Below are 16,351 nucleotides of genomic sequence, written 5' to 3'. Positions count from 1 at the left end.
ACCGGTTACTATGACATGCACTGACTACCAGGGGGCAGACGCTCAATGCAGGAGCTTCCTCCAGCCTGCAGGCCCCAGACCAGCTAAGGCGGGTGCCAGCGGGGTCCCCCGATTGCCCTTCTAGTCGCCCCACAATCGGCCCTGACTGCCGGCCAGGCCTAGGAACTCTACCCATGCACCAATTTCGTGCATCAGGCCTCTAGTAAAGATATAAAAATAATTCAAAAGTTTAAAGAATTATATTGAATAAGTTTTTTAAAGATTGGGTGCTTTATACTAATTAATTTTGTGGAATTTAAGGAATTATAAACATAGCTTCTAAAAAGTATGTGAATCACATTAACAAAGTTATCCAAATTCTAGGTAGTGGACAATCAATCCATTTTTAGTACAACAAGGTAAATCTATCCTGACAGCAGACCTTAGGTTTTTTTCTTTAGGACAAAGCTTTTATTCATTTCATAATTAAATTTGAAATATTTTATGTAAAGATTCACCAAGGACTATTTTAAAGCATGCAATGCCATTTTCAGGACACAAAATGAAAATGGTTCTGAATTTTAATTCATATCTTGTTTTACTAGGACACAAAGGAAAACTATGATGGCAACTGAAGAATTATTTTTCACTTTACTGAAGAGGCATGTTTTAAAATTAAAAACCATGAACAAATCTATCTACAAAATAATTTTTATATCAAACAGCTGCAGATCCTGTAATTGAAATAATATATCTAAGGTTACAAATGAAAAGTGTTAGGTATCATTCTTGAAGTGACAGATTAAGTACCTAATCCAGTTAAAGTAATAGCCATATTTGTAGTTTAACATAAATTAAGACCTTAATTATGTTTGTGACTATTTTAAACAAAATAACAAACTCCTTTGTACCTGGGAATGTAATTTATAGCAAAGCCAGGTTCATTTTCCAAACCAATCTATTTCACACTGCAGAAGTACTTTGGTATAATGGTATAATGTAATTCTTGTTGTAGAATGTTGAAAGAGTAGATTCACTAAAAGCACAGAAGAGGTTTGAAGATAAATGAAGATGCTATTCATTCAAGGGTAATTTCATCTTAGAACTATATGAAAGATGTTTCACTCACACGAGTAGTGTATGGCCTCAAATTTAAGTGTATTTTCAGCTCAAATACAATGCTGCTAGATCGATTATGTTGATACTGTATATCTAATAATGAAGAATTCTAGCCTTTTTCTGTTTAAAAATTGACTGTCATTTTTCTCATCTTACTGCTGTCTTTATTGCTCTGTTTAACAGCAACAAATTTTGAAATTCTGCTTGCTATTTACTTTTTAAACAAAAAAGTATACAATTGATGTTCTTATTTGTAATCTCTCAGAATTACAGGAGTATGATTTTTTTTTTGCTAAGTTAAATAGATATTTATATTAGTAATCCATTACCCTAAATAATCATTTTATATTATTTCACTAATTACTAAAAATAACAACTCTCTTAGCCACCTAATTCTATTTTGAATATTCTTCATTTTCACAACTCTAGTAAGATTAATTTAAATATTTTATATAACAATACCATTTATGTGCTGATGAATTAATATTGATGAAAATTTTTTTATTCTGCAACATTCTGTTTGTAACTTAAGTTTTATATATTTAAATTATTCCAGATTATAAGCATAAATCAAAAAAAATGCTTTTTGGTATAGAAAAGGTGATGAGGATAAAATATTCAATCTGAAAAATGTAAACTCAGTGTTATCAAGGAAACCTCTGTGGCCTCCATTTTGCTCATTTTAGAATACTGAAGAGAATTTTACAAGTCCCCTGATGTAACAAATGTTTACCGAATTCTCTCTACCCCTTAGTTTTCCTTTCCTTCTCCTAATCCTGAAAGTAAATACAGAAGTCTCATTTTGCAGAGGATGAGCAAAGTGGGAGGGGTGAGCAAATGTTAAAAAACTAAAATTTAGGACTGGATGGGTAGGCCAGTTGGTTAGAGCGTCACCTGATACACCAAGGTTGAGGGTTCGATCTCTGGTCAGGGCACATACAAGAAGCAACCAATAAATGCCCAAGTGGAACAACAAATCGATGTTTCTCTGTTTCTCTCTCTCTGTTCTCTCTCTCTCTCTCTCTCTCTCTCTCTCTCTTTCTCTCTCTCTTCTTTTTCTCTAAAATAAATAAAAAAGTAAACTCAAATTTTCACTTTATAAAATTTTAAGATATCAATTTTTAAATGTTTTCCATAAAATATTAATTCTGTTAAAATATATCCACTGATATCATCCTACTTGTATTTATATCAGTTTTAAATTAACTAAGACAAAAATTGCATACAACCATAAACAACTTGTTTAAAACAAAACTGGATCCAACTAAACTGAAAACTGAAAATCATTTCCTTCAAAATTCTGCAGGGAAGCTGTCCACTGTGGCCATCTGCTATACAGCATTTTCATAATCACATTGCAACAACTGACATGCAGTCCCAAAGGAGAGAGAAATATTCCTCCCTCTGTTCTTCCCTAATCACTACATTAGGATATTACTATTTAACTACACACCAAAAACAGGTTTCTTTTTATTTATTTACTTTTAAATACATTTTTATTGATTTCAGAGAGGAAGGAAGAGGGAGAGATTGAAACATCAATGATAAGAGAGAATCATTGATCAGCTGCCTACTGCAGGCCCCACACTGGGAATCGAGCCCGCAACCAGGGCATGTGCCCTTAATGGGAACCAAACCTGGGACCCTTCAGTCTGCAGACTGACGCTCTATCCACTGAACCAAACTGGCTAGGGTAAAAAGGTTTCTTTTTAAATTAGCTTCATATATACTAATCAAAGTCTTCTCTAAAACTGAGTAGAAATTAACATTTTATTATATAAAGACATTAAAAATATGTATATAAATCTTTGAAGTCAAAATAGGCACTAATTCAGCATTTAACATCATGTTCCTATTGCTTTTACCTTTTTCCCATTTATTACCAAACTTCAATTTCACAATAACTCATAATATAGGTAAGACTGCCTTTATCACATTTCAAAGATCCAAAAACTAAGACATGTCTTAATGTCACATCTTGATGTAATCTATAAGAATCTAATCTAATAATAGACAAATATGCAAACTGACCGCACCTTCGCTACACCTAAGCCACGCCCACCAGCCAAGCCACGCCCACCAACCAATCAGGGCGAGTATGCAAATTGCCCCAACAAAGATGGCGGCTAATTTGCATATCAAGACAGTGTCGAAAGAAGCCAAGAGCTGCAAAGGGGAGTAAAGCTTCGAAGAAGCAAGCAAGCCAGGGGGGCGGGGGGAGGAGAAGGGAGGAGCGAAGTCAGGGCCGTGGGCGAAGGGAAACGAAGGCGGGCTGGAGGAGAAGGCGGGGCGGGGGACAAGGGCGGGGCGGAGGCGGGGCCGGGGGCGAAGGGAAAAGCAGGCGGGCTGGAGGAGAAGGTGAGGCGGGCGGCAAGGGCGGGGCGGAGGCGGGCGACAATGGCGGAGCAAAGGGAAACGCGGGCGGGCTGGAGGAGAAGGTGAGGCGGGTGATAAAGGCGGAGCGGAGGCGGGGCCGGGGACGAAGGGAAACGCGGGTGGGCCGGAGGAGAAGGCGAGGCGGGCGGCAAGGGAGGAACGGAGGCGGGGTAGAGTGCAGCAGGAAATCCCATTGCAGGAATTTTCCTGCAACGGGAAAGCTAGTAACATATAATTGGCTAGGAAATGTCAGAAATAATTTTTTAATTAAATGCATATATATATATATAAAAGCCTAATATGCAAATTGTCCCCTCAGGAGTTAGACTGGGAGACCAATCGCTCACTACAATGTGCGCTGACCACCAGGGAGCAGCGCAGAATGAAGGAAGGCCCCGACCAGTGGCCAGCAGCCGGGGAAGGGAGGCCCTGGCCAGCAGCCAGAAGGCCTTGATCAGCCCTGATCGCCAGCTAGGCCTAAGGACCCTACCCATGCACGATTACGTGCACCGGGCCTCTAGTCTATATATATAAAAACCCAAGCAACTGTTCGACCTTTTGATTGGTCACTATGACACACACTAACCACCAGGGGGCGGATGCTCAATGCATAGGCATGGAAACATGGAAAAGACTGATGAATCTCAGAGGGAAGGGGAGGGGGAAGGATGGGAAGAGGTTAACCAAAGATCTTATATGCATACTAGAGGCCCGGTGCATGGATTCATGCACCACGGGGTCCCTCAGCCTGGCCTGCGGGGGTTGGACCAAAACCAGCAGTCCAATGCCGCCAGGTGCAGCAGGGCTGGCTGCTCCCCCTCATCCCGGCCCTGCTGCACCTGCCGGCAGGCTCCCACCCAGTCAGTCCTGATTGGGAGAGGCTCGTGCTGCTGTCGTGGTGCTTGCCAGCCATGAGCCCTGAATCTAGCGCATGTCCCGAGGGGGGTAGGTGGGCCAGGACACGATCGGCCCTCTGGGCAGGTGGTGGGACACCCTTGCCAGCCTGGGATCCATCCCGCTCACATTCGTGCCAGTTGTCAGGAGCCACCAGGAGGCTGCTTTTATAACGTTTCTTCCTTGCGGAGTGTCTATGGAGGGGCAACGGCCGCGGTGCCCAAGGCCGACTTCCAGGAGGCCAGCAGCGCTGTCGGGATCGTGCTGGCAGTGCCTGTCCGTCAGTGCCTGGCCTGTTCTCTGGAGATTGGAACTGCAGGACTACTGAGGGAGTGAGTGGCTGCTGCCAGGCTGGTGGGCTGCCAGGACGGGTTGGTCAGCTGAGCGGCACTCCCGCAGTGGGAACACGCTGACCACCAGGGGGCAGCTCCTGCATTGAGCATCTGCCCCTGCGTTGAGCATGGTCAGTGCACTTCATAGCAACCGGTCATTCGGTCATTCGGTCATTTGGTTGCTTAGGCTTTTATATATATAGATATCTATTAAATAATTGGTTTAGGTTTAGGGGTATGAGTAGCCACAGAAAATTACTATCAAAGTTCTTTTACCAATCAATACAAGCTTAATTCCTTCAAAGTGGAAGTATTATAAAATGGAAAGTTTCTCTCTCACTGTGTGTATGTGTGTGTGTAGTATGTCATATATATGAATATATACCTAGTTACATGTATGTATGTATGTATGTACATATGTATATATGTATATATCATGAAAAACAGAGAAACACACACTACACTAATACTTAACTAGATTCAACACATGAGATTATTTTATGACCAGGTAAACACTTGAGGTAATACTAATACTTTGTGGATGAGGAAAGAAAAGCAAATCTAAGAGGAAATAATAGCCATGAGAAAAAATTTTATTTTCTTTTAAACTGAAATCATAAAGGTTCCTTTCATCAAAAATTATCTTAGTTTCAGGGGTATAATAAATGCCAACTCTATGTGGTAAGTAAAATTTAAATTTCCTGATGGCTTAACTAGCAGACTACTAAAATATCTGATATATGATATCTGGTTTCTTCTAGTAAATATCCAGTTTATGGATACCTGTCACATTGTTTTGATCAATTTTATACATTTAACTGATTCTTCTAAATGGATCTGGTCCACTATATAGATGAAAATTACTCCATAAAGTTTACATCAGATATCTGGAAAAGTCACATTTATAGTCATGGCTACTATCAGCTGTCAAGCCAAAGAATATTGAAGAAAACCAAGAATTTTTAATATATGCTGGTTAATTTATCATCTAAGTGACATATGTAGTATAACAAAACAATTGAAAATGGTTAAGCAAAATTCTGCATTTTGAAAGGTTCCTTTTTTCCTGGTTTTATTTTTAATTGCAACTATGATTTGAGAAGCCATGGTGAGAAAGCAAATTAACAGGATCCATAAAAATAGAGTTGCTAAATAAAGTACACACCAAGATTTTTTTCCCTCCCACAGATTATTTAAGGCATTCATTTTTTTTTATCGCTAATATACCAATATTTTAGTTTGCTATGAAAACTAATTAAGCCATCTATCCCAGGGTTTCTCAACATTGACACTACTTATATTTGGGGCTGGATAATCCTTTATTATGGAGAGACTGTCCTATGTATTGTAAGATGTTTAAGAGCATCCCTGGCATCTACCCAATAGAATTTTTATTGGGAGTGCCAATAGCACTCTCCCATAACAGTTGAAACAACCAAACATGTCCAAACATGGTCAAGTGTCCTCTGTGGAGTTGAAATCTCCCTTAGTTAAGAACCATTGGTGTATTCCTACCCAAAATACTTTCCTTAGTGAAAATTACTTCAGTATTTCCTAAACTACCGTATTTTCCGGCGTATAAGACGACTGGGCGTTATAAGACGACCCCCAACTTTTCCAGTTAAAATATAGAGTTTGGGATATACCCGCCCTATAAGATGACACCTGGCGTATAAGACGACCCCCAACTTTTGAGAAGATTTTCCTGGGTTAAAAAGTCGTCTTATATGCTGGAAAATACGGTACTCTTCTTTGGGGGTTTCCAGACAGCTTCAGCAGAGAGATCAGTAAACTTCCTAAAACCATATGCAGAATAGTCTGGGTATGTTTTTACTTGTGTGCATGCACTGGAATGTGTTTCATCAGATCCTGAAAGAGTTATCCCAAAAATGGCAATTAAAAAAAGGTTAAGAATTAGTGCTTCGACTAAAATATTCACTGTTCCCTGAGCCATCTTTTCAAGGCTATAAAGATTGAAAATACTAGTTTATACACAGCAAATAATTTATTGGTGCTATCAATTACTAGGTAACATTGCTTTTCCCACACGTACAAACCCTTCATTCAACAAATATTTACTGAGTGCATTCTATATTCTAGGTACCATGTTATTAGTATTTGAAAGCAAAACTTAAATTCTATTTTCCTTACCAAAATAAATAAATAAATAATCTTTTTAAAAATTAAATAGCAGTATAAAATGCATATTTATTGCCTATAACCAACTAAAATTTCTGCTTCTCCAAAGTTAACATAAGAAAACGCACTAGTTATAATGCTAGTGCCTAAAGATAAAATAAAGGTAAATAAATAAAATAAACAATTTATATTCTGAAAAGATACAAATCTCCAAAAAGAAACTTGAAGATACTCAGACTCATACAAATAAGTTACTGTTCAATACATTCCTTTTCATCCCTCCTTTCCCTATCTTAAACAAAATATAAATGTACTGAATGATATACTATGTATTAGACATAGTTATTAAGCCGAGAGGATACCAAGTGAATAAAGAAATATAATGAGATAACCAAGTGACTAACATCATGCCTAAAACACAGCAGAAGTTCACAGTTCCTTTTCTTCCTTTCTGTCCTCAAGATGCTCACAGTCTCATCTCCAACAAATATCACATGTCTTACATTTCTCTTTTAAGTTATCTTTTAGATGCTGGACCAAAAGAATATTTCTTTGTAATTCAAATTATGTTAGCTAACTGAATAAACAGCAGATAAGTATGTAAAATGTTTGAATAATTATAATTCTATAACCTACATGAACATTTCTTTCTTTTGTTAAAGCAAATAATCCCCAAGTGTCCTATTCTTCCTATAGTACAATTTAAAATTTATAGGACCACTAATCTTTTTTGGATTATACAACTGTGATATACAACTTAAAGAGCTATTCCATTCAATAAGTGGTTTGGGGATAAACACTAATGTAATCAATCCTACATAATAAAGAGGTAACATGCAAATTGACCCTCACGCCCTCACAAGATGGCTGGCTGCCTACAACCAGGCTGCAGGGTGGTTAGTGAGGGACAACCAAATGACTGAACAGCAGGCTGAGTGGGGCGACCAGGCCAGCGGGGGGGCCATGAGGGGTGACTAGGCCAGCAGGAGGGGCAGTTGTGGGAGACCAGGCTGGCAGGGGGGGCAGTAAGAGGCCACCAGGCCAGCGGAGGTGGGCGGCAGTTAGGGGCGACCAGGCCAGCAAGGGGGGGGGGGGGGAGTGCAGTTGGGGGCGACCAGGCCGGCAGGGAGGGCAGTTGGGGGCGATTAGGCTGGCAGGGGGGGCAGTGAGGGGCAACTAGGCTGGTGGGGGGCGTGCAGTTGGGGGCGACCAGGCTGGCAGCAGGGGTGGCAGTTAAGGGCAACCAGGCCGGCAGAGAGGGGCAGTTGGGGGCGACCATGCTGGCAGTTGGGGGCGACCAGGCCTGCAAGGGAGGGCAGTTGTGGGAAGTTAGGGGTGACCAGGCCAGCAAGGGAGGACAGTTGGGAGGGACCCAGGCCTGCAGGGGAGGGCAGTGGGGGGACCAGGCCTGCAGGGGAGGGCAGTAGGTGGGGGGGGGGGAACCAGGCCTGCATGGGAGGGCAGTTGGGGGGGACCAGGCCAGCAGGGGAGGGTAGTTGCGGGGGACCTGGCCTGCAGGGGAGGGCAGTTGGGAGCCAGCAGTCTTGGATTGTGAGAGGATGTCCGACTGCCCGTTTAGGGCTGATCCCTCTGGGCCTGGTCCCCTCCAAATGCCCTCCCCTGCAGGCCTGGTCCCCCCCATGCCTGGCGGCCATCTTGTGGCGGCCATCTTGTGTCCACATGGGGGCAGCCATCTTTGACCACATGGGGGGCAGCCATCTTGTGTCTTGGTGTGACGGTCAAATTGCATATTACTCTTTTATTAGATAGGATTACTAGAGAAGAATATGTCTGCTTCAAGATTATCAAAATGTTAGAATGAGTATAATGAGAAAATGATGCTTTAAAATATGTGGTGAATAAATCTTCACAAATAAGTTAGAAAGTAATCTGGTGTCTGTAAATGAACATATCACCCCCCCAAAAAATCAACACCATCATATCTAGCCAAAAGCAAAACTACTAAGAAACAGAAGTAATTTTTTATAAAAAGAACAAATAATGAAAATGTTATGCTTATTTTATATACTTACAACAATTATCTGAATAATATTATATAATAAACTTACCCTTCACAGAAGAGATTATATTGATCATTGTAAATCACACAAAAATTCTAAACAGACCGCATCAAATTATCTGGGGGGAAAAATTTCCAACTCAAAATGAAAAAAATGTTACATTATTTATATATTTACCTGCACAGCAAGGGAAGCTGCATTGTCAGAAAGCAAAATTTGCTCCCCTGTGGAAATACAATAAAAGGTTTGAGTCAAAAGTGTGATTGCTAACCAAGTCAGATAGACTTATATTTTTATTTTTAAAAACTATTCTTATTTTTAAAAAGATACAGCCTTTCAAGTTACATAAGTATTAAGTTCTAGATCAAAGCTATTTAATTATAATTTTGATTATATTATCATTGTATGTAAACAATGATAAAACAAGACTATTTCCCTAAAACTGATTGTTTATCACATTTTTATCAGCAACATATAATTAAAATCACTCACTTAAAAACAAATTCATTTTTCAAGTTTTTAAGATATTCCTCTTCTTTTCATTAAAATTAAATATATTTTAAAATTAAGTACTATTTGTATCTACTCAAACCTCTCTAGTTAAAAATAAAACTATTCGAAATCATATAAAACCAGCTTGCAGTTAATATTGCACAGTGTGTCTAGGTCTGTCACACAAAAGAAAGATGACAAGTTCACTGCAATAAAAATTCCATGCTTAGAAGACTAGGGCTGCTGCATATTAGTCTTCATTACTTTGCAGTCTTCTGACAACTGTAGCAGGCTGCTGAGCCCCAAATGGGGTCCATAATGTGATCTGATGATATATGAAGAGCTGCTAAAGGGAGCCTGAACATCCTGGCCTATACATTTTAACAGTTCCTTTTTACTGAGAGCCCACTTTACCACAGGACTTCAAAAATCTGCTGTGTCAGCTATTGGTGCAGTAAATCTGCCAACTGCTCCTGCAACCACATCATTTTACACTGCCTACAGCAGCCAATATAATGAGTCAATAATAAACTAAGGACCTTATAGGCCATGAATAGTTGGTTTACACTGGCAGATACAAGTTTAGGCAAAATCTCCTAGACAAATTACACAAGGGAAGCCCTTTTCTTTATGTTTTATGTTCTCCTTGCAGTAAATTATATTATTGAATGAATTATTTTGGTAATAGATATATTTTGATGCAAGGCCATTTTTAATTGTGAACAAGTTCCTACCTTTCAGTTGCTGATATAATGTAGCATTTTCAGGCCAAGGTTCTACAGCTGTGGAAACAAGGCAGTGGTAATTAGGCACATAGGGCAAAAACATATGAATAACCCACCAAGTTAAATAAGCACATGCATTGGCCTAGAGCAGTGGTCGGCAAACCGTGGCTCGCGAGCCGCATGCGGCTCTTTGGCCCCTTGAGTGTGGCTCTTCCATAAAATACCATGGCCTGGACGAGTCTATTTTAAAGAAGTGGAGTTAGAAGAAGTTTAAGTTTAAAAAATTTGGCTCTCAAAAGAAATTTCAATCGTTGTACTGTTGATATTTGGCTCTGTTGACTAATGAGTTTGCTGACCACTGGAGAGCATTTAAAGTTAATTGTCAAGTTACCTTAACTGTAGCAACTACTCACACTACCTTAGATTCTATGGTAACCTGTATAAGTAGTTTAGATAAGTTTTAAATGCATGTTTGGTTTATTGTTTGGTGGTAATTTGTTTTTTGTTTGTTTGTTATGGGGAGGAAGTGGAAGATATCTTGCCCAATCGAAAGTGAGAATTGAAAAAACTAACATAGCCTATATGCTACTATTCCTTTAGCCTCCTTCAAACACAGACATATCCAAAATGTTACTCATATATATATAAAAAGATACTGAATTCTGATTCACTATAAAAACAATAGTGAAACAATATTTATAATATTTCACTATAAACATTTAACAAAGTAAATTTTCAAACAGACAACAATGCATGAAAGAATCAAATATATCTGTATGATGCTGTGCATGTTGCTTTATAAGCTGGTAATATTTAAAAATATAGTGCCGTGGTCAGCGAACTGCGGCTTGCGAGCCACATGCGGCTCTTTGGCCCCTTGAGTGTGGCTCTTCCACAAAATACCATGGCCTGGGTGAGTCTATTTTTAAAAAGTGGCATTAGAAGAAGTTTAAGTTTAAAAAATTTGGCTCTCAAAAGAAATTTCAATCGTTGTACTGTTGATATTTGGCCCTGTTGACTAATGAGTTTGCCGACTACTGATATACTGGAATCCTGGTGTATTCTAGAACATTTCATTGCCTTGATCCCACCACCACCACCCCACAAAATCGAAGGAGAGTAGCATGATGAAGCAATAAGTACCTACAATGTCAAAGCTGGTAAAGCTAATTTTAGGCCTAAAGTCAGGTTTGACCTTGACTCTTAACCATTCATCTACAGAGACTCTAGTTAGCTACAAAAATATTAGCAACTCAACAGTGCTTGGAAAAAGCACTAGATTTAAATTCTGTCTAATCAACTGCACTTAAGAAGCAACGTCTCCACTGATAGAATATTAGTCTTCATAGGATATACGTAATTTGTTGAATTGTCCTTTATAAAAGCCATAAAACATCAGAATCACCAATTCTAGCATAGTAACTACATTTGCTCTCAGGAAAAAAGGAAATTAAATACATGAAATATGATAATAATTAGTATTTTCTTATTCTGTTTATAATACAGTTTCTGTGATATAGCAACAAATTATCATTTAATATATAACACTAGCTGACTTTTTTAAATGTATGTATGTGAAGTATATTTTTCTTATGAATGATCATTTAAGATGCACTAAAACAGTCCCAGGGATAAGGTGACTCCTTAATTTGCTTTTATTTACACTTTAGAATAAAAAGGAAAACATAATAGTAGTATTATAAATTGTAAATGCTTTGGTTTAGTTTGGGCTACACAAAATTAAACTCATACTTAAGGGTAATACCATGAAATCACCAAGCAAATAATGAACATATATAGTTTTATATGCTGTTACCCACAACATTATATATACATGTAAAGGCTACTGAGTTTCAACTCACATACCAAAAAGGCAGTAAAACTAAATATTATGTTATTGTAAACTTTTTAACAAAGTAAAATTGCAGTAAGAAACCCAATTAACCTGTGTAACACAGTTTTATAAAAAGTCAGGGAAACAAAAACAAGCTGACATTAGCAAATTACTCAAAAATAACCTTTTAGGATAAATTGTATGGTCAGCACACCTACACTGTTTACATCTATATGAGAAACAATACAATGAGGTTCATTCATTATAAGATCCTACATCATCAAAGATTCAATTGTATGTACTATATTAATATTATTAAAGCAATAAAGCATAGAAATAAAATTTACAAAAATTTCAAAGATCTTGAAACTAAGTTCCTTGAGGACACAGATATGTTGTATACATCTTCTGTATCATGTTGTACATATATAGTTGGTGTTCATTAATTGTGTGTCAAAAAAAGAAAAGGGATATTTTGGTTAAACCTCCTACTCTATTCCCTAAATATTTTAGCTAATCAAAATTTTATCTGAACTGCCCTGGCCGGTGTTGCTAAGTGGTTAGAGCATCAACCTGCACATGGAAAGGTCCTGTTAAATTCCCAGTCAAGGGCACATACCTGGGTTGCAGGTTCAATCCCTGGCCTGAGTCAGGGAGCATGTGGGAGGCAACCAAACGATATGACTCTCACAATAATGCTTCCCCCTCCCCTCCTTCCGTCCCTCCCTCTCTTCTCACCCTCCCTTCCACTCTCTCTAAAAATCAATGGAAAAAATGTCCTTGGTACTGAACTTAATATTATCAACTATGTTAAAGTAATGGATGTTCTAATTAGATATTCTGGTAATTTTAACTGCTGGTGAGGTGTTTTGTACACATACGAGACATAGATTTAAATTTTTAAAAACGATGGAATAGCATTCCCTTAGCATTAAATACATGCTGAATATAATTTAAGTGCTCTCTGTTAAATCAGAAACTATTTCACTACTCTGCAGTATCAAGTTCTCATATAAACAATAAGTTATGTTGAGTTAATTTATCATCAACCCCATGGCTTCTTCAGATCTATTACAAGAGACATATGTGAAAGTAAAAGAAACCTTGCAACATATTGCCTAACTGCAAATAAGAACAAAGAAGTTGCCTACAAATACTAAAAGCTCTGCTATTAAGAACCTAAAGCTGAAAACGAGGTGAAAGTGCTATGCTTTTCTTGATCCAAGATGCAAACTATGTTCCAACTCAGAAATTATTATTGAAAAGAAATTCTTGGAAAGTAACTGCCAAAACATCTGATACTATCTTCACAACGAGAACCTACCATTTAAAAAGAGAAGGCAATAAGGCTGACAGAAACCTATATAATCATGTTATTTTAACAGCCTGGAATTCCAGTGCATCCATAGACCAGGTGGCAAGAAATGGTAGATGAGGCAGGGAATGATTAGCTACCTATCTCACCCATGAGCAGATGAGAGTATACAGATATCACTGATTTAAATGTGTCACCTTTGTAAACCAGCTCAAATAATCACATTTTAAGCAAGACATGGAACAAGAAATGGCTAGCATGTTATTCGATAGAGTGTCCAAAGTGAAAATCCTAAGTTGTGTAGATCTACAAATCAACCATACAGATTTTTATCTAGAAAATGAGATCTATAACTGCCTTCATAAGGAAGTCTATGAATCATGAACATCATTACCTACACATAGCAAAGTACAAAGCCTATTTCTCGGTTTGGGTAATATTAATTAAAGCCTTTTTATTGAGAATGCCTATTATGTGAAAGACAAAGTCCAAAAATACAACTTCTTCCCCACTCCTCTTCCAAAGGTTAGGCAAGTCAATACCCATCTTTGCTTCTGACCCTACGTAACAGATTATGAACTTAAAATTATAGTGCTGACAATAGACCTTAAAAATCTGTAATATTTAAAAAGAAAAATCTTTTTAAAACAATAAAAAAACATTTTCATCTCATACAAGTTTTACTTCAGTCAACCTAAAATGTTTTGGACCACAGACTTCTTATTTTTATTAAATTTATTGGAGTGACATTGGTTAATAAGATTATATAGGTTTCAAGTGTAGATTTCTATGATACATGATCTATATATTGCATTATGTGCCCACCACCCAAATCCAAATCATCCTCTGTCACCATATTTTTGCCCCCTTTACCCTTTACTGTCCCCTACCCCCTTCCCTCTGGTTAACCACCATAGTGTTGTCTAATTCAAGAGTGAATAAAATTTCAAAATTCATCCATCATATTTTCAATTTCTACCAGCAAAAGTATACACTGATATGAAATGCCTTTTTAAACCTGCCTTAGAGAAGGGCCAAACTTAGAATAAATATAGAAGGTGTAGCTAAAAGTTTCTAAAAGAAGGCTGGGCCCTAGCCAGTTTGGCTCAGTGGATAGAGCGTCGACCTGGGGACTCAAAAGGTCCTGGGTTCGATTCTGGTCGAGGACATGTGCCTTGGTTGCGGGCACATCCCCAGTGGGGGGTGTGCAGGAGGCAGCTGACTGATGTTTCTCTCTCATCGATGTTTCTAACTCTCTCTCCCTCTCCCTTCCTCTCTGTAAAAAAATCAATAATTTTTTTTTTAAAGTAAAATAAATAAAAGAAGGCTGGTAGGAAATGGGGATTGAGAGAGAATGCTGTCTAGTGCTATCAAGGTGCCAAGTTACTGGTATTATTAGACAAAAAGTAAACTTTATGCTTAACATACATCAACAGTTTGTGTGGCTCTTGAAATAAACATCAGAATCGTCAGCTTGGCCTTACACATAACTCTCCCTACTCTCTGACCTCATCGTAACTCCACTCCACCCACTCTGTACTCGAGCCACACTGGCCTTCATCCAGTTCCTGAATGAGCCCCATTCCTTTCTGCCCTAGAGATTCATTTGGGCGGCTGTCTCCTCTGCCTTGGAGCAATCTTCCCATCCTACTGTGCCCTCACATGTCTGCTCAAACATCACTTCCTCGGGTTGGGCCAATTTCATGGACATCCAACCTGAGCAGATACACAGGCCTGTACTTAGAAAGGCTCCACCCTTGGTTTAATGTTGTGCTATCTCAATCCTGGAATACTTTTGAACAAGGGGCCTCTCGTTTTCATTTTGCACTGGGCCTACAGCCAGTCCTATCTTCAGGGAAGTCTTCTTTGACCTCCCTGAATAGTTCAAACACTCTTTACAAGCTTGAAGAGCATGCACACTCGGTTGAACCACTTAACACAGCCAACATTTTGACATAGAAGTCAGGACTATTTGATTGTTTATCTCTCCCTAGAACATAAAAACACCATAAATCCCCATGTCCAATTTTTGTTACCACTTCATCCCTAGAACCTAGCACCTTATAGGCAATCAGTAGATGTTGGCTGAATAAATGTTTTCTATTCACGATCATTATAATTATCAATCTATTACCATTTAGGCTAAGAATACAGCAGAGAAGATTAGGAAACTACACAACATGCTCCAAAAAAGGAAACTTTACCCAAAAAACTTTAATACTACAACCAATAACACAACTGTAAAAATATTAAACAGCTGTCTGAAATAGTTGGCAGAATTTAATTCTATAAACTCACCTATGCAATGACCCTTAACACTGAAAATTTGTTTATATATTTTATATCAAATATATAGTTTTCATGAGATATTACTGTTATAACCCTCCTAAAACTAATAAACTAGTAAGGCCCTCAACCACTGATAAGTAATCTCACCAATCCCCTTTCCACATTCTAAAATCAACCCAGGGATGACCACCTTTAAATCTCATGTCCCATCAATAAAATATATGAGCATGCGGGCCCAAATAGATTTAGAAATCATATGGTTGGTACTCCTGAGCTAATAAATCACATCCATTATAAAACATACACTAAAAATGAAAGTAGAGTTTTTAAAAATTGAAATCCAAGTTCCAAGAGTTTAGTCCTGTACTTTAAAGGATTGTCTTGCACAATGCAGGGTGTTTTTACCCCACCCCACTTTGGAAAACACTGTTCTAGTTAAACAACTACCTTTTTGAAATTTTAGAAGAGAACCCAGCCATTCATGTACCCTTGAACAAAGAAGTACTAGTATCCTCTTCTATTTTAGTAAAATCCTTCTTTGACCATAGAAAAAGCTTAGAAAGAACACACACAAATTAATGGGAAGAAGAAGGGCTATCTGCCTACCTTATCTACCTAACAACAGGACCCTCATATCCTGTGAGAGCACTTAAAATCTCCCCATACATTTCATACTTTCTCACATTCGTGACTTTGCTCAAATTATTCCCTTCTGTCCAGAATACTCCTTCAGCAGCACAAACTTAAATCCTATACCTTTCTCAAGACCAAGTTAAAATGCTACCTCCATCAAGGCTTTCATTAACTTATCAAACCTAATTTCTCCTTTATCTATA

General features: G+C 38.3%; 1 protein-coding gene across 1 annotated transcript in view; it reads right to left on the bottom strand.

Moving 5' to 3' along the window:
- The window catches only part of MTX2 (metaxin 2), a 60,918-nt gene that overhangs the window by 26,981 nt on the left and 17,586 nt on the right, over positions 1-16,351 (bottom strand). The window contains exons 2-3 of the mRNA XM_008138527.3: positions 10,087-10,134; positions 9,038-9,084 (exon numbers count right to left, since the gene is read on the bottom strand). Coding sequence (XP_008136749.1) covers positions 9,038-9,084; positions 10,087-10,134 — 95 coding nt within the window. The remainder of the gene's footprint in view (positions 1-9,037; positions 9,085-10,086; positions 10,135-16,351) is intronic.

The sequence above is a fragment of the Eptesicus fuscus genome, chromosome 11 (genome assembly GCF_027574615.1).
Source record: "Eptesicus fuscus isolate TK198812 chromosome 11, DD_ASM_mEF_20220401, whole genome shotgun sequence".
NCBI classification, from domain to species: Eukaryota; Metazoa; Chordata; class Mammalia; order Chiroptera; family Vespertilionidae; genus Eptesicus; species Eptesicus fuscus.
Note: the sequence above shows the minus strand (reverse complement) of the source record. Positions and strands in the feature narration are given on the sequence as shown.